Source organism: Neoarius graeffei, chromosome 10, assembly GCF_027579695.1.
Source record: "Neoarius graeffei isolate fNeoGra1 chromosome 10, fNeoGra1.pri, whole genome shotgun sequence".
Lineage (NCBI taxonomy): Eukaryota > Metazoa > Chordata > Actinopteri > Siluriformes > Ariidae > Neoarius > Neoarius graeffei.
In genome coordinates, this window is record NC_083578.1 from 78,958,675 (window position 1) to 78,983,925 (window position 25,251).

Genomic DNA, 25,251 nt, shown 5'->3' on the forward strand with positions numbered 1-25,251 from the left:
GACTGGGCTGGAGTGTGGAACAGGAGATTTTTTTTTTTTTTTTTTGGTGGGGGGGGGTGGAGACCTATGTTCTTTTAGCTATTTCTGTTTCTTTTAAATACTTGATGACAAAGGTGATCTATCTGACTTGACATGCGCCACCATTTTGTTTTTCTCTACTCATGGTATATGAGCTAATAGCCTAGTAGTAGAGTAGCCAATCAGAGTGCACGATTTCTCATATCCAGTGAATGTGGATAGAATAATTATAGTTATACTCGACTTGTAGAACGTCTGCAAATAAGTTCCTGTTATCACTTAAGTTATAGCAGCTATAAACAGTCATTCCCTCACCATCCTTGCTTGTCATGTTGCTGATAACCTGCTAAAGCCTTCTGGCCTGAAGACTTTCTCAGGTCTGAAAACTTTGTTACAGAGAACTCTCTGGAGACCCTTTCCATGAATGCTAAATAAACAATAACGTATTAGAATGAGCATATTAACATACTGTATGTCCAGATGTTGGTGGACACCTGAACATCACAACCATATGTGCTTGTTGAACAGCCCATTCCAGATTTAGAACCCCCTTTGCTGTTGTTATAACCTCCACTCTTCTAAAAAGGCTTTGCTCTAGAATTTGGAACATTGGCTGTGGGGATTTGTCCATTCAATATTGGCGAGGTCAGGCACTTGTGTCTGGAAAGGAAGGGGGGTGCATTCAGTGTTCCAGTTCATCCCAGAGGTGTTCAGTGGGGTTGAGGTCAGGGCTCTGTGCAGGTCACTTGAGTTCTTTCACGCCATCATTGGCAAGCCGTGTCTTCATGGACCTCACTTTGCGCAAAGGGGCATTGTCATGCTGGAATATGTTCGAGCCCCTTAGTTCCAGTGAAGGGGAAATTGTGGTGGGGTTTTTTTTGTTGTTGTTTTTTTTTTTTTTTTTTTTTTTTAAAAGCATGCAAAGACTTATAAAATTGTGTGCTTCCAGCTTTGTAGCAAGAGGTTTGGGAAGAACCACATATGGGTGTGATGGTCCGGTGTCCATATACTTTTGGCTATATGCTGTATACTTGTGATTTGGGTTGCATCTGTCAGATCTGCTGTTGGAAAATTCATCAAAACGTTCAGGAATTCAGTGGTACTGTGGAAGAATAAATATTATTGTATTTGCTAGGAGTTTAATGACAAATTGTTCACACACAGCTCTTAGACACACATTTCTACAAGCATCCAGTAACAATTAGCTGTGTTTAGGCAACTGTACTGTTATGGGCAAGAAATACACACTGCTACACAACTGAATCTTTTTTTTTTTTTAAACCGTTGCAGGATTACAGATCGCCTGTGGAGCCCTTGGATGAAAATTCTGCGCCTGATTCTAATGACTGCAGTGAGACAGAGGATGATACGACGGATGCCACTGAAAGCTCTTGCACACAACTCTTGGAGCACAATAGTGCATACAGTCAATTGTGTGACCAAGCGTCAAACATGAGATTAAATGAACATAAATTGTTCAGTGTGCAAAAGAATGAACTTGTCAGCAAGGATCCATCTTCATCAAAGACCACGAACCAAACAAGTGCTAATACGAATTGCACTGAGACAAAAAACGTGTACGTGTTCCACCAGATTGGCGGGCCTCTCAGGCCTCCGACTCTTTCAAAAGTGCATGATTCCTTCCATGGAAGAAAAATCATCAAGTCATTGGCCTTTAAGGATAAGCACAAAGATGAAGCCTCTGTATCAGTGCACAGTGAGAGTGTATCCAAAGACGAGCAGTGTAAAGCAGGAGGTAATGAGGAAAAACCTGAAAGCGCATCAGTGTGCGCGCACTCTGGTAATAAGAATGAGTGTGCACTTAAAAACAAGACAGGAAGCTGTTCTGTCATTTCTGTTCCCGCGAATGATGAAAATGATGCAAAAATTGAAGATAAATCTGTGCTTCTTGGCAAAGATGAAACACCTGTGGTCATTCATGATGTGAGTAATAGTCCAAAGGAGAAATGTGTGTCTGGTGAGAGTAGTAATAAGGTAAAGTGTAATGACATGGTTGACACACGGACGGATGTGCTTGACGTAAGTAACAAGACAAAGCAGGAGGTCAAATCTGTAATAGATGACACACCGAGCCATGACGCAAATGAGACCATACTTGTGGAGATGCATGTTAATGACAAAGCAGCAGAGAAGGTTGGACCTGTACCTGATGTCAGAGATGAAATTCCTTCAGATATACCTGACGTGGATCATAAAACTAAGGAGGAAGTTAAATCTGTAAGTCACGCCTGGAGTGATGCCCCTGGAGAAGTGCTTGTTGATGATAAGACAAAGGACAAAGTACCACCTGTATCTGTTGAAGATGACCCATCTACGGATGTACCTGAAGGGATTAAATCAAAGGAGGTGGTTAAACCTGTGAGCGACAACACAAGTTCAGATGATGTCAGAAATGACACGTGTGTTAACGATGAGACAAACGAGGTTCCAGCAGTGACTGATAGCAAAGATATCACATCAGTGTATGATGGAGAAAATACTCCTCATGGTGTGTGTGATGATGAAGATGGTGGTGGTAATGCCTCAGATGAAGTTAGTTCTCCAAACATCAGAGATGTGTCTGGAGCTGTACTGGCTGAAGCCAAAGATAAGCTTGGTGTCATAGATGACATACCTGTAGATGTACAGGATGTGCATAACACAAACAAGGAAGCCAGACCTGAGCTTGATGTCGGAGCTGATATGCCTGCAGATGTACAGGATGTGAATAACACAAACAAGGAAGCCAAATCTGCGCTTGATGTCAGAGACGACACACCTGCAAACATACAGGATGTCAATGACCGTGCAAAGGATGAAGCCAAATGTCAGCCTGATGTCACAGACTGCAGCTCTGCGGATAGACAGCGTGATGTTGATGCAACGGAAGACATGGCAGTCCATGAAAAAGTGTATGCCGTTGAAGAACATGTGTCCGGGAAAGATGAAAGTAATACACGTGAAATAACTAATGAAAGTGAAAGAAAAGTAGCAGCAGAGCTCACTCATGACGCTGATATGGAACTGGACTCTGAGGAGCAGAACACTATTTATGATATGGATATCAGCGATGGTGAGGATTCAGAAAACGAAAATCAAGAAAAGGCGCCTGAGGTGAATGTCTCTGGTGGTGAAATTCTTCCTAAAGCGCTTGAGGAAGGCCCTGTAAAGCTGCACGAGGGTGAAATGGAAACCGTGGCAAGCAATTATTCATCTACAGAGCATGTGAGCTCAACATCTCCTATGTCGAAGGAAGACCGTAGCTCACCTGCTGTTGGTGGCACTTGCATTCCAACACAGAATGATAGTGAAAGCTCAATGCTTCATGACCCCATTGTGGTTCAACATGAGACACCTGAGGTCAATCAGTACAAACCCAGAAACGTGCCAGAATCATATGAAATAAAAGACTCTAACATCCAGGGCACAACCAAAGAAGCTGATGATTTAGCAATTTTAAATGCAAATAATGTTGGTTCAGGCAAAGATACTAGAATGCTAGAGGAGGACACTGACCAAATACCTCTTGTCTCCACAATTTGTGAGGGGTCTGCTGCTAAAAGGTTTGAGATGCATTACCATTTTGACAGCATGGATGCATCTCCACCAGCTCTGCAAATAGATTCTGAGGCTGAGATGAACAGCAGATGCTGTACTCCTACTCTGGATGAACCACCATACAGTCAAGGGACTGATGAACTTTCAAACCTTCAGGAAGTGAATTTAGAAGACATTTCTGAAACCGAGAGCTACTGTATAAATAAGGGCTCCACCAGTAAATGGTTAGTGCTTGATGGTTCTGAGGATTCGCATTCTGGAGTAGAGAAGTCTCCAGCTCACAACGAACAAATCTTCCCTCAGGAGCCTTGTTGGTCCCATAATAAGTACGATGACCCAGTCAAAGAGAGTGATGAAAGTAAAGCATTTTTAATTGATGAACATGTGCCCGAGGAGAACTTGGACTATTCTGACTACGATACAATTCCCAAACCTAGAACTACCAAAGAAATGAAGCCTCAGCAGGAGCAGTTTGGTAATTTCTTAGAGCAATATGAAGATGAGCAATATGAAGAGCTCCCTTCATCGTGGACACACACAGCGGAAGAAAACGATCTCGATGAATGGTATGCACATGATGAGGATACACATTACACAAACCGCGTTCCTGTCCACAGAGAAGTTGCATATAGGCCAAGACAGATTAAGACAGGGAGTAACTCCGTCGTCCCTGGTTGGGTACAAAGAACTCATTATTCAGCATCCAGTCCGGATGTGGATGAGCCAAATGAAAAAGTTCCTTCTTTTAGACATCGAGGAGGTGTATCTGAATCTAATGAGGAGTCTGAGAGTCATGGCTCAGAGCCTGTGCATTACGGTAAAAAGAAACGCAAGAGCAAGTTCTGCCAAAATGAGCGGGATGAAGACGACGACTTTAATGTGACCGTAGACTACAGCATACAAAAGACCTTTTCATGTCGCTCGGATCGATCAAGCGTATCAAGGACGCAAACATCTAGCCCAGATCAGCATAAAGGAGACAGCAAGCAGCCTTTTGACTGGCGTATATATTTCAGGAGAGGGGGAATATTTGAATCAAATGAAAGGAATGATGGACCAGTTCACGATCCACCTTCTTCTATCGTCACTGTGTTTGACAAGAAAGGGAATAGAGTAATATTTGAAAGTCCTTCCAGTCAAAAGCGATTATCAGGCATCCATGGTACGAGTCAGAGTGTGGAAGAACAGCGATCAACATCTGACACCAAGTCTTTATTGGAACTTGAGTATCTTATCTTTTCAGAGAGGATGACTTCTTTGCTCAAAAACTGCAAGACTACCTCCAGAGTGAAACCACACCACAGACCCAATATCAGCCCTGTTGAAAACCCTATGACCATTCAATTTTCAAGACTTGATGAGCAGAACAGCTTGCCCGCACTTGATCAGCCCTGGCCAACTCTTTCTAAGTTTAAGATAAACGTGGACATGTCTGAAAGGAAGGCCTCGAAGAAAACTGCAAAGCACACTAAGCCCTTGCATCTCCAAAGCCTTTTCTGTGAAAGAGGCACTGAAGCAACTTGCTCCAAGTTATCAGACATAACCAAAGAATGTTCAAAGTCTTACCACACGATGATGAATGACATTTGCATTGGCAAGACTATCCCTCATCAGAATGACGAGTTGAAAAGAAAATGGGATGCTGAGCATGCTACAACTAGCAAACAGTCTGGATTCTGTGGTCGCATCAAAAAGGACATGTTTGATCATCTGCATGATAATTTAAACTCTGTTGTGAGGCAAGCGTGCAAGAACAAGTACAAGTTCTACATCTTGGTTACATCAGCGGACCCCTTTTTTGAGGAAACCAAGGTAGGAAAATGTTGGCTCAGGAGTTGTATTTAAAGGGAAAAGTTCACCCTGAACAACTTGCATATTAGTCTTTATAATCAGCATGATCTTGAATTTTTATTTTGAACTTTTTTTTAAAAAAAAGCTCATCTGGCCGATGAGCTGTTGCCATGGCGTGACGTCCGTCATCCATCCGTTGTCCACAATGCAGTTAAATCGTATCTCCTCCGTCAGTTCTCGCTGGATTTCTGTTCTGATTGTTTTGTTTGAAAGAACTCGTTGCTCCACACAAAACTTGGTCGTTGCTTTGTCAAATTTTTTTGCTAACGAGTTAGTAATTAGGCCAAATTAATGAATTTTCCAGGCCTCTCACTAGAATTGTACGAGTATCTCCTCTTTCATTTCTCATCCAATTCCAGTTCTGATCGATGTTTTGGGTAGATCTTCCCTTAAGGACCAAAACTTGGTTGGTTAGTTGTTGATTTTCCTGTTGTAAACACTTTGTTTACAACTTTATGTTCAGTTAAATCATATCTCCTCCCTCAGTTCTCAATGGACTTCAGTTCTGCTTGTTTTGTTTGAAAGAACTAGACCTTCTGCACAAAATTTGGTCATTGTATTGTCAATTTTTGCCAGCCAATTAGTAATTAGGTCAACTTAACAAAATTTCTTCTGACTAGAATTGTATCTCCTCTCTCACTGATGATGCGAATTCAGTCCTGATCGATGTTTTGGGTTGATCTTCTGTTGGGGAACAAAATGTAGTCCTTTGTTGATTTTCCTGTTGTAAACAGTTTGTCGTGGAGGTTGGTCCTCTCACACAGCGTCGCATTTCAGTTCTGCTTGTTTTGGTAGTCATGGTTGTTTTGATGGCAGGCCAGATGAACAACTACGCCCTTGGTGTTCTGGTTTTTCATCTACACGTTGGTCTGGTTTCACTTCGGCTATCCAATTTCTACATCACCCACCATAGTGTTGACTACCTGCTCATAGTGGTGCTAGAATGATTGAGCACTTTTTTTTCATCTCTACCTTCAGAGATTGATGCAGCAGCACCTTTAGTCCTATAATCTGTCCAGCTCCCACCTCATCTGTATACTCAAACAGATCAGCTTCCGCCAGTAGCACCATCACACTCATTATTTCTTAATCGATAACGAGCTCAAAAATGTCTTTGCTGTAACTCATCGTATAGCTGCATTGCATTGGAAAATTGAGCCCAACAAAAAAAAGCCTTTTTTTTTTTTTTGGTTTGTTTTCTGAAGCTCACCACTATTATTCTATCCACATTCACTGGATATGAGCAATCGTGCACTCTGATTGGCTACTCTACTACTAGGCTGTCACCATGAGCAGAGAAAAACAAAATGGCCGAGCATGTTGCTGAACCAACCGAGGACAAAATAAAAACTCTACTTGAAAACAAAACCCAAAAGAATTAAAAGTATTTGATGGTAAGAACATATCTTTTTTTTTTTTCAAGAATTATTATAGAATTTTTCACAAATTGCTACTGTTTTGCCTGTTTTTGTTTTTTGTCGGACGTTTTGTATGAAGTTTTTATTTATCGAATTTGCTAAAAATAAAAATGTTCTGTTTTCTTAAAATCCAGTGAATATGGATAGAATAAAACAGTTATTCCACTCAATCTCGTCGTACATGGCTTATATCAGCTCATGTATGACTCGATTTCGTGGAATAACTATTATTTACTCATATTTGAGAGCTTTTTTTTTTTTTAAATCTCGTTTTAAAATCCATTTTAACTGCATTAGCAGTGTCCCTGTGTGATATCAGCATGTAGCAACAGCTTGCTACTCATGGGAATAATGAAAATGCAGCACCAACTAGCAACTTAACACCAGAATCACTCGGCAAACTTGTGGTTCAGGGTAGCGGTTTCCTTTAAAGTGCTGATGACGCGTTTTTGACATCTTTGGCGATGTTTTATAACATAAAAAGTAATTCCCGATGATCCATATATTAATTCACGAAGGCGCCTATTTTACAAGTTATGATAATAAACGCGGCTATTTGGGCAAATTTGACGGGGCTGCAGCACCCAGGAGACGAAGGAGGAGGAGGAGCTATATGACGTCAGCGAAAGAACCTTCCTCCTAACTTACCAGTTTGTTGTTGATGTGACAGGTGTTCAGTTTATCATTATTAGTATTTTTATTATACATTTTATATATATATATATAAATTATGCCTTCGCGTTGTGTTGCCGGCTTTTGCTCCAAAACCCACAAGGATGGGGTAAGTTTATTCAAGTTTCCCAGAGATCCCGAGCTGCATGCGAAGTGGGTGAAGCAAGTCAGGCGCACTAGTGACAAGTGGGAGCCCTCACCAACATCCGTCCTGTGCTCTGAACACTTCGATTTGGATTGTTTTGACACCCTTCCCAGCTTAAAAGAATCTCTTGGGTGTTCAGTTCAGCACAAACGTGTGTTACTACCATCAGCAGTGCCTACACAGTGTTGCCAGATTGGGAGGTTTCCCGCCCAGTTGGCGGGATACTGTTGCCAGATACTGCTGAAGTTTTCCAGCCCAAAATATGTTCAAAACCCACCAAAATGCACTTGAAACCACCCAACTGGGCAGGAAACCTCCCAATCTGGCAACACTGCCAGTATTCCGGAGGGGGTCTACTAGTAGCTATGCCGGATCCAAAGACAGTCCTCCTGTCAGAACATGTGTTGTGAAACGACATAAGATAAAGGTACGTAGAGCTATAGATTCTACATGATAATCATAAATGTAATCATAAAGTCGGCGTGATATCAGTCATGTATTTGCTTTTGAAAGCTTGCGGCTTTCATGTAACTGCCGCCTAGCAACGAGAGGCAAAGGGTAAAGAGGGTAGGCTATCATAGATTCTATTCGGAAGAGATCAACACCAATTCTAGACTCCCAGAAGAGGAAGAGCTAGCACTAGAGAGTTCACCGGCGTTTTTATGCGCCATTTCCATTGAGTAGAACCAGAGTAGAACAGCCAGTGAACCGCAGCGTGTTCTTCCGCTGACGTCACAACATGGCCGCGAGCCACAGACCCAGTTTTCTTGCGCTGTGCAATTAAAAGTTGGATATTCGCATAACAACAGCTTCTTTTCATGTAACTATAACAGAAATCTAACATGTTTGCCATGTTGTATAGTTTATTTAAGAAATTGCATAGAGTCATGTTCGTGTCATCAGCACTTTAAGGATAATATAAATTATAGTGTGATTTATAGGGGGGGAAAAAACATAAACATTGTTCTGATCTCCAGGATCTGTTGGAAGCTGAGGGCCACACTGCAGTTGAGCCTTATCAGTTTGACTTTGATGCCCATGGGAAAACTCCTCTCCTCATTATCCTGAGAAACGAGGATGTTGCAGAACACATATTTCAGGTAAGGCAGTTTCAAATGTGGACTTTTAGAAAAGAATATATAAATAAAATTGCTGCAGATAGGCACTAATTTCATGTCTTCCCAGGTCCCATTTTTACTCGAGTTAAAGAAGTCATCCAGAGTTCTATTTGCGGGCATCGATCAGCCTGACGATGTTGTAAACCTCACACACCAAGAGCTTTTTGCCAAGGGAGGATTTGTGGTTTTTGATGAAACCGCCCTGGACACACTGAACTTGGGTAGTTGAATTTGGGTGTTGTGTATAAGAATATTACAATTTAAAAAAAAGAAAGAAAGATTGAAATGTTACTTTGTAATCTGTTATAAAAATCACACATGATTTTCATTATGCTTTTGTTTTTCTCTCTTTTATTTGACAATGTTTTTAAAGAAAATATGAAAAAGATTGTAGGAATAATGGAAGAACTAGATAAAAAAGGGAAGTGGAAATGGTTTCTGCACTACAGAGACAGCCGCAAGCTTCGAGAAAGTGCAAGGTAAGGGCGCAGTTTCTATTCTCGCCTTACTGTTATGTCTAGTCCCAGAGAACCTGAATAAATAATGCTCAGAGCCCGAAATGCATAACTAGATTAAACTTGGCAAAATGTGTGGCTGCCTGGGAAAACCTGTCAGATGTCGCTGTAGCTGAACTCAACTGGAAATGTTAAATTTCCTCTCACAGTAAATAGATGCATCTGCATATCGTCAAAACAGAGTAGAGCGCTGACGCACTGCTGTACAGATGAAGGTCAAAGATTTCGAGTTTTTATCAATGACGGAATAAGAAGACGAGAAATTTAATCAGAACGGAACTGACCGAATTGATCAGTAATTATTTCCCCACTGATGTTCGCATGAAAAGAGGTCAGTCGAGTGAAGAGAGGACGATGTGGTTTGTGTTTTAAATGCCCCAAGTGATTTTTATCTTGGGTGATGAAACAGAAACTGATGTGGAGGATGATGAGCAAACTGAGAACTGTGATTTTCTCATTGTAACTTGTTGTTTCTTTAAGATTTGACCGTAATTTTTTTCCATCAGTAGGTTAGGTTACAGATGTAGAGGTGAGCAGCAGGGGCGGAGCTCAGGGGTGGCCGGGGGGGCGTGGCCACCCCAGAGCACGCCTTGGCCCCGGCCTGGCCACCCCAGGGCCGGACAATAAAATTTATAAAACCGATATGTCCCACGAAATGTTAGTTCCGCCCGCTGGATTTTTGTTCCGCCTATTTGGTTTCTGCGGGGATGTATATTACCGTAGCAGGCTTTCGTCTAAACGGGGGAACAGGGGCGCTGCGCCCTCTTACTCTCGGCGTGCGCCCCCTTACCAACTCCGTGAAAACATCCCAGCAACACTACGTGACAATGTGTCTGATCATCAAATACGTTATAATTGCTCCAAAAATATTCCAATCATAGTAGATACACCGCCAGACGGTGCAAAAACAATCCGAATTGGCGTTTTCCAGACTGAGGCACCATGTTGTTTAGTTGTTTACTTGTCGTGGCTGCTCTCGCGAGATTTGACATGGGTTGCATACAAGGTCAGCTGACTTGTAGAGCGAGATTTCTCGAGACTGAATGACCTTTCACCCACCGGTGTGGGAGCTTTTGACAGAAGTAGTTCGCGAGTTGTTTTTGTTGACACTTGGGCATTTAAAGATGTCATCCCGCGGCACGAAGCGGAAGAAAGCCGAAGACTGTCCGGGGCAGAAGAAGATTACTTCTTTCTTTTTCAATGTTGACAGACAATTTGTTACAATTTCCCTCTCAGATAGCCTCAGAATGTCCCATTGAAGCATTTTTCAAAGGCTTTGCACGGCGGGGGGGGGGACAACCGGCACCATCCCCCCCTCCCCCGTTTCGCTCCCTCGCCATGGTGAGTGCCCTCATACTAAAATTTTCTAGAAAAAGCCCTGCGTAGCACATACACATTTCACGCGTTCAAGCAGCAGGTGGTATCAGATAGTCATGCTCTAGTCCGACAACACAACCTACGAGAACGTGCGATTAATTTGGGATGCAAGTTATTCATCTCTGATACTCTCTTCAAGTTTTCTCACTTTGTATACATACAGTTACAATTCTGTCCTCAGACAATTCAGGGTTTCCAGAAATCTCCCGAGTTTCCAGAAATCTCCTCTTTGCCCGGAGTTTTATCCGGCTACAGTGGGATTTGTGCTGTGTGCACACATAGATAGATACTAGATAGATCGAAAGCAAAACGTCGGTGGTTTTCGATTGTACGACTCAAAAGAGAAAATTACGTCGGCAAGTTAGCTGTCTGTGAATCACTTTGCTCACTCTAACCGCAGAATACCACTTTTAATGTTTGTCTGTTACATGAAAATATAGAGATGTGTGTTACTGGTGGGAGTGCACATTGATTAATAATTGTCACACTCATACATACACAACACTCATGCATTCTCTCAACACACACACTCTCCCCCTACCCCTCTCATGCACCACATTTCTATATTTACATGTAACACACTCACTCATACACAACACTTATGCACTCCGGACCCGGCACCGTGGGGGGGCGAAAGGGGGCGTTGCCCCCTCATGGCTACAGCCCCGCCCCCTCAACGGAGACTCAGATCACTTAATTGTTTTCTTATGAAAATATAATGTATTATCGACGTATTAATAATTTGCATTTTCAAATACGAAATATTAAGTGGACACACAGACCTGTGATAAGGACAAGGGGAGGGGTCGTGCGGGCGGGGGTTTTACATGTACACTTACAAGTGCACTGTCTCTGCAATATTCTGTAATATGCAGTCAAGTTTACGGGAGTAGTCTTTCCCCCACCGAATTAAACGAATTCAATCAATATTGTGAATCCATTTTCTTTCTTTGTAGGCTAAGTTTATCTCCGTTTATGTTGGTGCATATGTTCATATATGGTCCGCTTTGTGCGCAAATAGCGTAAGAATGTGTGTCGTTGACGTCACCCCCCATGCAGCGGGGGTGAAAATTCATCACTTCAGAGTGTTTAGTCCCCTACACGCCTAAACTGGGATCGCGGATTAAGCGGTTAGCGTTGACTCGGTGCGAGTCAGGAAGGCAGCCGCGGGGTCTGTTGATTTTTTTTAAATTATGATTTTGGCCGCCGAGCCAAGTACCTTAGACTTGCATTGACGTTTTGTTTTCATGCTGCGGAGCTATTTGTATGTATTTTAAATGTAAAGGACTTGCCTGTAGGTTTGTGTGTGTTGTTTTATGTTTGGCATCTTTCCGGTTGTAACGCGTGTCTGTGAGAAAATTGGAGGGGAGGGTTAACAGGTGGGCACGGGTGTTGATAAAGCGCAACTGCCCTGGTAATATGTCACATGATTTTCCCGGACTAAAGCAACCTTCGGGGCCGTGGTTTTGTGGTTGGCGCATTTAATTGTTTGAAACACGTTGTCAGACCGCCATCACCACTACACACTATATGAAAAATATTTGCCCCCTTGCGATTTCTAATTGCCCCCTTAGTAAACTGTTCCTGGCGCCGGGCCTGATGCACTCTCTTAACACATTGTCTATCTCTCTCTCTCACACACACACACACACACACACACACGCACGCACGCAATTTGTGCACTACATTTCTATATTTACATGTAACATTCATACACTCAACACAGACACACAACTCGTGCACTAAATTTTTATATTTAAATCTAACACTCATGCACTGTCTTAGCACTCTCTCTCTCACTCATATATGAACACGTATGTGAAGTATACTTCACTCTCTTAACACACACTATGTCTTTCTCTCACTCACTATAAGATACAACTCATGCACTCTAACACACACCCTCTCTTACACACACACACACACACACACACACACACACACACACATGATGCACTACATTTCTATATTTCCATGTAACACACTCACTGGTATACACAACACTTGTGCACTCTGAACACACACACACCCACACACCACCCATGCACTACATTTCTATATTCACATATAACACACAACACTCATGCACTCTGAACATACACTCTCTCTCTCTCTCTCTCTCTCTCTCTCACACACACACACACACACACACACACACACACACACACACAACTTATGCACTTCATTTTTGTATTTACAGTGGTGCTTGAAAGTTTGTGAACCCTTTAGAATTTTTTATATTTCTGCATAAATATGACCTAAAACATCATCAGATTTTCACACAAGTCCTAAAAGTAGATAAAGAGAACCCAGTTAAACAAATGAGACAAAAATATTATACTTGGTCATTTATTTATTGAGGAAAATGATCCAATATTACATATCTGTGAGTGGCAAAAGTATGTAAACCTCTAGGATTAGCAGTTAATTAGAAGGTGAAATTAGAGTCAGGTGTTTTCAATCAATGGGATGACAATCATGTGTGAGTGGGCACCCTGTTTTATTTAAAGAACAGGGATCTATCAAAGTCTGATCTTCACAATACATGTTTGTGGAAAGTGTATCATGGCACGAACAAAGGAGATTTCTGAGGACCTCAGAAAAAGCGTTGTTGATGCTCATCAGGCTGGAAAAGGTTACAAAACCATCTCTAAAGAGTTTGGACTCCACCAATCCACAGTCAGACAGATTGTGTACAAGTAGAGGAAATTTAAGACCATTGTTACCCTCCCCAGGAGTGGTTGACCAACAAAGATCACTCCAAGAGCAAGGCATGTAATAGTCAGTGAGGTCACAAAGGACCCCAGGGTAACTTCTAAGCAACTGAAGGCCTCTCTCATATTGGCTAAAGTTAATGGTCATGAGTCCACCATCAGAAGAACACTGAACAACAGTGGTGTGCATGGCAGGGTTGCAAGGAGAAAGCCACTGCTCTCCAAAAAGAGCATTGCTGCTCATCTGCAGTTTTTAAAGATCACATGGACAAGCCAGAAGGCTATCGGAAAAATGTTTTGTGGATGGATGAGACCAAAATAGAACTTTTTGGTTTAAATGAGAAGTGTTATGTTTGGAGAAAGGAAAACACTGCATTCCAGCATAAGAACCTTATCCCATCTGTGAAACATGGTGGTGGTAGTATCACGGTTTGGGCCTGTTTTGCTGCATCTGGGTCAGGACGGCTTGCCATCATTGATGGAACAATGAATTTTGAATCATCCCAGTAAATTCTAAAGGAAAATGTCAGGACATCTGTCCATGAACTGAATCTCAAGAGACATTGGGTCATGCAGCAAGACAACAACCCTCAGCACACAAGTCATTCTACCAAAGAATAGTTAAAGAAGAATAAAGTTAATGTTTTGGAATGGCCAAGTCAAAGTCCTGACCTTAATCCAATGGAAATGTTGTGGAAGGACCTGAAGCGAGCAGTTCATGTGAGGAAACCCACCAACATCCCAGAGTTGAAGCTGTTCTGTACGGAGGAATGGGCTAAAATTCCTCCAAGCCGGTGTGCAGGACTGATCAACAGTTACCGGAAACATTTAGTTGCAGTTATTGCTGCACAAGGGGGTCACACCAGATACTGAAAGCAAAGGTTCACATACTTTTGCCACTCACAGATATGTAATATTGGATCATTTTCCTCAATACATAAATGACCAAGTATAATATTTTTGTCTTATTTGTTTAATTGGGTTCTCTTTATCTACTTTTAGGACTTGTGTGAAAATCTGATGATGTTTTAGGTCATATTTATGCAGAAATATCGAAAATTCTAAAGGGTTCACAAACTTTCAAGCACCACTGTACATGTAACATCTTCACACACACAATTCGTATACTACAGCTCATCTATATCTACATGCAGTGCACATACTTTCCCCCTCTCTCTCTCTCTCTCACACACCCCACTCATGCACTACACCTCACCTTACGTCAGTGTAACACTTTCACTCACTCACGCACGCGTGCGCACACACACACACAAACACATTTTGTAACTCACCACATTTAGTTTGTACAGTATTTAAAATGGACAATATCACAACATGTTGTAAGTGTTTACATATGTTGTATGTATGAGTTAAGTATACAAGTATTTTCCTTTTCCTGAGCAAAGCACTCTTTATTCAAGCCTGACTAATATCCTTACTACTTCCCAGGTGCCTGGGACAGGTGATCTTTTAGTTTTTACTTTGGCATTTTAGTAGTGATCGTTAAAATCCTGATGCTTAACTAGAGAAAACAAGTTGGATGGTTTCTTTGTTTTGCAGATGCTTTATGTTACATAAATAAATTAATACATTAATTTCTGACCTCTTGGCTCACATGGGTTTTATTCATGAGTTCGGCACCAGATATGCCACCAGATGCATCCGAATACAAGAAATCAAATCTAGCTAATTCAAAATTTCCCGGGGGAGGACCCCTGGAACACCCCCCCCCCCCCCCTTTATTTAGTCACAGCATGGCCACCCCTTGTATATCCTTGGCCCCCCCTTTGGCCACCCCATGTAAAAAATCCTGGCTACGCCACTGGTGAGCAGGCTGTTTGCTTGCCTGTTAGCTCAGGATAACAGTAAATGAGATTAATATTTCCAGCTGATATAATATAGAGATGACGAGTATTAAGGCTCTTAAAACAGTTTTTAAGTATATTGATTTTGAATAATCGATATACACTCATCATCCACTTTAATAGGAGCACCTGCTCGTTCATGCAGTTATCCAATCAGCCAATCATGTGGCGGCGGCAGCAGCACAGTGCATAAAACCATGCAGATACAGGTCAAAAGCGTCATCGAATGTTCATATTAAACCTCAGAATGGGGAAAACTGTGATCTCCTCTGTGATTTTAACCATGGCATGGTTGTTGACACTAAATGGGCTGGTTTGAGTATTTCAGAAACTGCCGGATCCCCTGGGAATTACACACAAAACGGTCTCTAGAGTTTACACAGAATGGTGCAAAAAACACTGAGCGAGTGAGTGACCGTTCTGTGCCAGATTGGTTCGAGCTGCCAGGAACTCAAATAACCACTCTTTACAACCGTGGTGTGCAGAAAAGCATCTCAGCATGCACAGAACATTTGAACCTTGAGGTGGATGAGCTACAACAGCAGAAAACCACATTGGGTTCCACTCTTGTCAGCCAAGAACAGGAATCACAGGCTCACTCAAACTGGACAGTTGAAGATTCGTGGAGGGGAAAAAAATCACTTTTTTTTTTTTTTTCCTCCCCTCTCCTCCAGTCTTCAACTGTCCAGGTTCCGTGAGTCTGTGCCCATGAGGGCCTCAGATTTTTGTTCTTGGCTGATAAGTGTGAAAACCGATCTGGATTTGTGCTCTTGTCGCCCATCCACCTCAAGGTCACACTTTTTTCCCTGTTTGATGTGAAAGTTAACTGAAGCGCTTGACCTGTATCTGCATGTTTTAATGTATTGTGCTGCTGCCGCCATATGATTGGCTGATTTGGATAAATGTACGAATGCGCAACTGGATTGTGAGTATACGTTTGTCCCTTTTATATAAAATGAGATGGTATTAAACAGAAATTGGCTGCTGGATGAACAGGACTTCTGAAATGCCCATTAGTCTGTATTTGAGGGAGAGAGAGAGAGAGAGAGAGAGAGAGAGAGAAAGGGGGCGCTGCTAGACCTAGACTGACAGTTTTCATGGATCTTTTTCTAATTTGCTTATCTTATGTATTATAGATTAAACGAAATGCAAATAAAATACATAAATATCAGGTTCCTTTTAGACATGTTAAAATAGTTTTCTCCCTTTTTTTTCCACATTTTTGAAGTAACCAAACCAGCATGTGATTGAATGAAAGACATACAAAAGAGAATCATGTTTCAGTTCAGAAAAAGGTGTAATGTTCAGAATTTTCTATAGTTACTATAGAATAGGGATCCCAGACATCCGCTATTTAGCGGAATTCCGCTATTTTTCTAGCCAAAGTGTTTGGGTTTTAAATCTCTTGTATATCCGTTAAAAATATGTTTAAGTATATGTTTAACTATCCTGCTGATAGTTTCTTACATTCCTCTATTTTTTTTTTCAATTACTGCTGGGATCCCTGATAGTAGAAAATACCACCACACTAATACATTTGTTTAGCGTCCATGTTGAAGAAGTATGAATGTCCAGTTTCATACATTTGCTGGTGAAATGTCTCCAATGTAAATATGTAAGTCTCAGTTCTGTAATAGCTAACTAGCGCTGTTGCTTTTAGGTGCAGTCCTGAGGCACAAAGGAGGAAGCAGTTTGTTGACTGCTGTCAGGAAGCAGGAATCGTAGAGGTCTTGCCTTATCACGAGTGTGATGTCATTTCACGGGGCAGACCAGACTACCTTCGCTGTCTAGTTTGTCTCCAGATCCAGAACATCTCTGCCCGGTTCCCTGTTTTCATTACAGGTGAAGTTTTTGTTCTTGTTTCTTTTGTGCAGATGTTCAGACATCTGCTTGAATGTTTTGAAATTGTATTTTTTTTTTTTTTAATATACTAATGCTGCATCTGAATATTCATACTTCCATACTATTGGTACACAAAAATCAGTATATAGGGTGTCTGAATACTCGATAGGAGTGTAATAGTAGTCGAATGGTACCTGGACGATCTACTACATCCGCAGTATGCAAACGTACCACGTTACGCTATCCCATAATTCAGCTGGAGGCTCCAGATAACTGGGGGGAAGAATTCCCTCATTATACATTTCGTGGAATAACCATTGATTGTTTGAACATTTCTGCTATTGCCAAAGTAATCTTTTTTTTTTTTTGAGATTTTGCGGCATCCATCTTCTGTGAATATCCAGGTCAGAGGACAGGCAACATGGTAGCAGAATACGTCCAAATTGTGTCCTTACTACCTTCTTGCATACTCCTAGAACGTACTGTAGTTACGGTCGGATAGTAGGTACTTAACCATGTACTGAGAATTCAGATTCAGCCTAACTGTTTCTAAAATAAAAAGATGATATTTAATGACGATGCACTGTTTAGTATTAGCCCAAGAACAGATCTGACGTTTTATAATTGTTGCGTTAAAAAAAAAAAAGTCAGTTAAATATACATTTACATCATGCAAAAAAAATGTTTTATGAAGAAAACTTTAATTTCTTACTTAATCATAATATAAAAATTTTCAGAGAATATGTAAGGAATAAAACACAACAGGGCATGCTATAATAAATAATAAAAAAAATCAGTGATATGCCATCATGATTTGGAGCTGCATAAGTATTTGGACAGTAACACGTCCATCCATGGCGGTATGGTGGTGTAGTGGTTAGCACTGTCGCCTCACAGCAAGAAGGTCTGGGTTCGAGCCCTGTGGCCAACGAGGGCCTTTCTGTGTGGAGTTTGCATGTTCTCCCCGTGTCCGTGTGGGTTTCCTCCGGGTGCTCCGGTTTCCCCCACAGTCCAAAGACATGCAGGTTAGGTTAACTGGTGACTCTAAATTGACCGTAGGTGTGAATGGTTGTCTGTGTCTATGTGTCAGCTCTGTGATGACCTGGCGACTTGTCCAGGGTGTACCCCGCCTTTCGCCCGTAGTCAGCTGGGATAGGCTCCAGCTTGCCTGCGACCCTGTAGAACTAGAAATAATAAAGCGGCTAGAAATAATGAGATGAGATACCACAGCAGTATCATAACGATCAAGTTTTTTTGTTTGTTTTTTCTGTTTCTATTTATAACATTTTTATGAAATGTCCACAAAGTCCTCCATCCTTAGACACTTCCATTTTGGAAACCTTAAAGGAAGTGCTTTATCTCTGTCTGTTCCAAAGTGCTGACACTGCAGACTCCTTCCAAAACTGTTAAATAAACGTATCCTCAAAAAGTTCATCATATCTACACATTTTAGTGTCTTTTTTTTTATTATTAGTCTTAGATTCTGTGAAGCATCCTCATTACACATCCCTGTGAATTCGCTGTTATTATAAGAACAATTATGCATTTGTGTAAACCTGTGATTTGAAATACAGCCGCCGTTGTCCGATTCTGACCAATCAGAATGAAGTATTCAGCAGCACTTTGTTGTAAAGGCTACACATACAAATAAGTGTGTGTGATATATATTACTGTGAAATATTTAACATAGTTGTCTCTCTTTTTCCCCTGTTTAGACACACCAGATGACACTTTTGAGAAGAACGGGATTTTAACGATGAATATTTACACATTCTCACGAATTCTTTCAAATGATACATGCTCGGTTTCATAAACTGGTGGCTAAAATGGTGTCTTGGAACAATGTACACACCCTACATAAGTTTTTTTTTGGGGGGGTCGTTGTTTGTTTTTTTTTGTTTTGTACAAATTGAATTACTAATTATCTGTTGAGTGCTCTTTTGTTCATAAATGTAAATTATTTTTCAGTGTACATGTTCAACTTGATGTGTGTTAATATTTATACTATAGCCCCAACTAAAGCTTTCAAGAGGAGGCTTCATGTATAAAGTTTGATATGTATTAATTTTAAATACTGTACAAAAAATATCACTGATATTTTAGTGTAATTCAGTTTTTCATATGGTTTTATAAATCATATTGACCATTTTAATAAAACAGTTGATTACTTATCCCGGTTTCTTTCTATTTTTTTTTTTTCCACTGAGGAGAAAATATCAGTGCAGCACATCAGTAGTACTGCTCAGAAGTTGCCAGACTTCACGTCCTCATTTTTAGTGGCCTTATTTACTGTTGGAGTGGTATAGTGGTGCAGTGGGTAGTGACACTACCTCATAGCTTCAGGGTCTCTGGTTCAAGCCTGAGCTCAGGTTACTGTCTGTGTAAAGTTTTGCATGTTCTCGCCACGTCCATGTGGGTTTCCTCTGGGTTCTCGGGTTTCCTCCCAAAACCAGTAGGTATGACTGCATGTGTGCATGGTACCCTGAACTGGGCTGATGTTCCATCCTGGGTAGTTTCCTGTTTTCGCACCCAATGTACCCAGGATTACCTCCAATTCCAACACAACCCTGACCAGATAAAGCGGTTAGTGAAGATGAAGTACTGTCTGAAAACCAGTTTTTCATTAATTCAGTGGTGGTCACTGGGATCTATATTGATTAAATCTCATCTCATTATCTGTAGCCGCTTTATCCTGTTCTACAGGGTCGCAGGCAAGCTGGAGCCTATCCCAGCCGACTACGGGCGAAAGGCGGGGTACACCCTGGACAAGTCGCCAGGTCATCACAGGGCTGACACATAGACACAGACAACCATTCACACTCTCACATTCACACCTACGGTCAATTTAGAGTCACCAGTTAACCTAACCTGCATGTCTTTGGACTGTGGGCGAAACCGGAGCACCCGGAGGAAACCCACGGGGAGAACATGCAAACTCCGCACAGAAAGGCCCTCGCCGGCCACGGGGCTCGAACCCGGACCTTCTTGCTGTGAGGCGACCGCGCTAATCACTACACCACCATGCCGCCCCTGATTAAACCTCTTTAAGTCAATTAAACTTTTTGGGGTTTTGATTTGATTGATCACAGAGGTCCTCTCAATGTGGTCATCATTTTTCATGACCATGACATTAACAATATTAGTTTTTGGAAGAAGAGTTTGCTCAGCATTCGAGACGCCCACCACTGTCTCGACAAGTAACTTCACTGCCAAAAAAAAGTACAGCTTAGCAAGTGGCAATATTTTGAATGTAGTCACATTTATCTAATATTACCCATAATAAGATTACAATAACTCATATGTAAATATTAAGACCTATTTATTCAGCATTTTTACTCATTTCAAGCTTTAAATTAGAAACATTTTAAAAACGTATATCTAGGTCCATAAGTAATTGGACAGTGACAATTTTTTTTTTTTTTTTGCCTCTGTACACCACCACAATGGATTTGAAATAAAGCAATCAAGATGTGATTGAAGTGTAGACTTTCAGCTTTAATTCAAGCCATTTAACAAAAATATCGCATTAACCATTTAGGAAGTACAGCCATTTTTTTACATAGTCCCTCCATTTTCACAGGTTCAAAAGTAATTGGACAACTGACTGATGAGCAGTTTCATGACTGATTATGGCCCGTTTCCTTGTTATTTCAAGACAAATTAATGAGAGAAAAGATCTGGAGTTGATTCCAAGTGTTGAATTTGCATTTTGCATCCGTTCATGGGAACGCTCAGTACAAAGAGATATCAATGCAAGTGAAAGAGGCCGTCATCAGGCGAAAACAAAACAGACCTATCCAAATTTTTTAAAAAAAATTTTAAAAGTGGCCCATTCTTCAGTAGAATGCACTGGTGATCATCCATCCATCTATTATCTGTAGCCACTTATCCTGAAAAGGGTCGCGGGTAAGCTGGAGCCTATCCCAGTTGACTATGAGTGAGAGACAGGGTACACCCTGGACAAGTCTCCAGGTCATCAAAGGGCTGACACATAAAGACAAACAACCATTCACACCTACAGTTAATTTAGAGTCACCAATTAACCTGACCTGTATGTCTTTTGGACTGTGGGAGAAACCGGAGCACCCGTAGCAAACCCACGCAGAACATGCAAACTTCACACAGAAAGGCCCCTGTCAGCCGCTGGGCTCGAACCCAGGACCTTCTTGCTGCGAGGCAACAGTGCTAACCACTGTGCCACCCCACTGGTGACTGCAACAATACCAAAAGGCCTGGAAGACCACAGAAAAATGGTGAGAACATAGAAATGGTGACAGTCAGCTTCGGTGAGGTTATTGAGGGTGATTTGTGAGTGAGAAGTACATTGTGAAAATTCAACATTGTGGTCACTCTGAGCAAGATCGCTAGACTTGAGGCACAGCAGAAGTGAAAACCCTCTTTGGTTAAATTCCTCGAGTGATATTTGAAAATGTTGTTGACCAAACTCTTTTCCCAGAAACTAAGCTGTGACTGAGGGTCTTCCACAAAATGGAAATACCAATGTTGTGAAGAAAGACAAAATGATGATCACACTGAGCAGGACCTCGGAGACATGGGAGAAATGAAAGAGCTCTTGGAAATTTATTGAATGGTCATCATAGCAAATGTATTATTATAACAATTTATTTATTATTATTACAATTAAACCAAATATAAGATTATTAAACACACATTATATAGATATACATAAATGAACAACCACAATCTGTTTTAATTAATAACATGCAAATTATTGATTTGTTCTTGTCCATACGTCATTCAAACTTTCACAGTGTATATTGGGGGGGGAAGTATGTGAACCCCAAGACTAATGACTTCAATAAGAGCTAACTGCAGTGAGTAATTAGCAAAAGTGGAGCAGAATCAATGAAACAAGTTTAGAGATGTGGGTTAGAGCTACTTTGACACTAAAACATTTTGAGTTTGCTACTCACCAAAGCCATCTGCTGATGTGAACCAGGCCTCAAAGAAAAGAGAGATCTCAGAACACCTAAGATCAAGAATTGATTGGCGTAAAGCTGGAAAGGGTTACAAAGCAATCTCAAAGCGTTTATACTGTATGTTCATCAGTCCACAGTTACACGAATGAGACAATTGAGTACTGTGGCTAGTTTCCCAAGAAGTGGACACCCAGCCAAGGTTACTCCAAAGGCTCATTGCAGAATCCTCAATAAGATAAAGAACCGCAGAGTAACAACTAATGGCTTAGAGGAATCATTTGACTTGGCTAATTCATATCTCTGTTCATAAGTCTTCTGTATATAAAACATTGAACAGGCGGGGTATCCATGGCAGGACACCACGGAGGAAGCCGCTGCTCTCCAAAAAAAACCACTGCTGCACTCCTGATGTTTGCCAAAGAATACCTTGACACTCCAAAACACTATTTTGTGGGCTGAAGAAACAAAGGTCGAATTATTCAGGAAGAACACACAGCACTATTGGGCACGTGAAAACATCATCCCATCAGTGAAATATGGTGGATGGAGCATCATGATTTGGAGCTGCATAAGTATTTGGACAGTAACACATCCATCCATTATCTATAACCGCTTATCCTGTGCAGGGTCGCGGGCAAGCTGGAGCCTATCCCAGCTGACTACGGGCGAGAGGCGGGGTACACCCTGGACAAGTTGCCAGGTCATCGCAGGGCTGACACATAGAGACAAACAACTATTCACATTCACACCTACGGTCAATTTAGAGTCACCAGTTAACCTAACCTGCATGTCTTTGGACTGTGGAGGAAACCGGAGCACCTGAAGGAAACCCATGCAGACACGGGGAAAACATGCAAACTCCACACAGAAAGGCCCTCGCCGCCCACTGGGCCCGAACCCAGAACCTTCTTGCTGTGAGGCGACAGTGCTAACCACTACACCACCCTGACAGTAACACAGGTTTTTGTAATTTTGCTTTAGTACACCACTACAATGGATTTGAAGTAATCAAGATGTGAATGAAGTTTTGCAGGATTTGACTGAATCTGAGCAGAAAGTATAGCTCTATACACTTCAGAATTCATCATGCTACTTCTATCAGCAGTCACATCACCAAAACTCTTGAGCCTGTGAAAATGGAGGGACTATATAAAAAAGGCTGTACTTCCTAAATGGTTGGAAGATCTCATCTCATCTTATTATCTCTAGCCGCTTTATCCTGTTCTACAGGGTCGCAGGCAAGCTGGAGCCTATCCCAGCTGACTACGGGCAAAAGGCAGGGTACACCCTGGACAAGTCGCCAGGTCATCACAGGGCTGACACATAGACACAGACAACCATTCACACCTACGGTCAATTTAGAGTCACCAGTTAACCTAACCTGCATGTCTTTGGACTGTGGGGGAAACCGGAGCACCCGGAGGAAACCCACGGGGAGAACATGCAAACTCCACACAGAAAGGCCCTCGCCGGCCACGGGGCTCGAACCCGGACCTTCTTGCTGTGAGGCGACAGCGCTAGCCACTACACCACCATGCCGCCCCTGGTTGGAAGATGTGATTTTTTTTCTTACATGGCTTGAAATAAAGCTGAAGGTCTAAACTTCGATCACATCTTGATTGCTTCATTTCAAATCCATTGTGGTGGTGTACAGAGGCAAAATTACAATAAATAAATAAATAAAATAATTGTGTTGTCAGGCGGCATGGTGGTGTAGTGGTTAGCGCTGTCGCCTCACAGCAAGAAGGTCCTGGGTTCGAACCCCGGGTCCGGCGAGGGCCTTTCTGTGTGGAGTTTGCATGTTCTCCCCGTGTCCGCGTGGGTTTCCTCCGGGTGCTCCGGTTTCCCCCACAGTCCAAAGACATGCAGGTTAGGTTAACTGGTGACTCTAAATTGACCGTAGGTGTGAATGGTTGTCTGTGTCTATGTGTCAGCCCTGTGATGACCTGGCGACTTGTCCAGGGTGTACCCCGCCTTTCGCCCGTAGTCAGCTGGGATAGGCTCCAGCTTGCCTGCGACCCTGTAGAAGGATAAAGCGGCTAGAGATGATGAGATGAATTGTGTTGTCCAGATACTTATGGACCTGACTGTTTGCACTGAAAGTATGTTTGTTAAATAATAAAAAAACAACAATGTGTGAATATTTATATCCTCTCATTGTATATGTACAAAGGTAGCATGTAATTAAAAGGTTATCAACCTTGGGGTCAACTGAGATATTTTATGTGCACAATTATTGGCACTCCTTGTAAAGATTAGTCAAAAGGGTTAGGGGAAAAAAATCCACCTTTTGGTGAAGTCGCTTCATCTCAAACTGAAAAAATGAGAAAAACCCAACCTTTAATTGAAATGCATTTATTCAGAGAAAAATAACATTTTCAACAAAAACCACAGTGGGTGGCACAGTGGTGTAGTGGTTAGCATGGTCACCTCACAGCAAGAAGGTTCCGGGTTCAAACCCAGTGGCCGGCGAGGACCTTTCTGTGTGGAGTTTGCATGTTGTCTGCGTGGGTTTCTTCCAGGTGCTCCGGTTTCCCCCACAATCCAAAGACATGCAGTTAGGTTGATGTAGGGCGGCCTTGGGCTGAGGTGCCCTTGAGCAAGGTACCTGACCCCTGGGTGCTCTGGTGTGGCTGCCCACTGCTCTGGGTGTGTGTGTTCACTGCTTCAGATGGGTTAAATGCAGAGGATGAATTTCACTGTGCTTGAAGTGTGCATGTGACAAATAAAGGTTTCTTCCTCAGGTGCCACTTGTACATGCGTCATTGCACACATGCACAGTATTAACAGCAGAAAGGGAAGATCAACCAAATCATATACATTGCTAATACATGTTTATACTGTAATATTGATCTGGATATCTAAAAAAAAAAAAAAGTTTATAGATGAGGAACCGACTCGTGTTCGATTCATCTATCACTAAGATCAATTCTGGCTCTTTTCACTGAGTCAGATCATTTGACTCAGCTCACTGATAAGACTCGACTCTTGTGACACTTCTTTTGTTTGCTTGGTTAAACCTGACAAAGATGATCATTTATGATGTCATAGAACTTATATCTAAAAACAACACATTTGCGTTTTATTTAAAAAAAAACTTTAAATAATAGTTAAATCTAAATGTTCCTGTGCTGCTTGCATCTGCATCATTAAGAAGATTCATTTCCATTCGACTCACCTTAGCACACGTGACTACTGCATGACACGCCCCTCATCCA

General features: G+C 41.7%; 1 protein-coding gene across 5 annotated transcripts in view; it reads left to right on the plus strand.

The window, feature by feature from the left end:
* tasor2 (transcription activation suppressor family member 2) overlaps nt 1–19,264 on the plus strand; it is a 60,602-nt gene extending 41,338 nt beyond the window's left edge. For all 5 annotated transcript variants that reach the window (XM_060932357.1, XM_060932356.1, XM_060932360.1 and 2 more), the window contains 6 exons: nt 1,309–5,388; nt 8,640–8,762; nt 8,848–9,001; nt 9,154–9,259; nt 16,912–17,093; nt 18,809–19,264. In XM_060932357.1, coding sequence (XP_060788340.1) covers nt 1,309–5,388; nt 8,640–8,762; nt 8,848–9,001; nt 9,154–9,259; nt 16,912–17,093; nt 18,809–18,906 — 4,743 coding nt within the window. In that variant the 3' untranslated portion in view covers nt 18,907–19,264. The remainder of the gene's footprint in view (nt 1–1,308; nt 5,389–8,639; nt 8,763–8,847; nt 9,002–9,153; nt 9,260–16,911; nt 17,094–18,808) is intronic.
* The last annotated feature ends 5,987 nt before the right edge of the window (nt 19,265–25,251 follow it).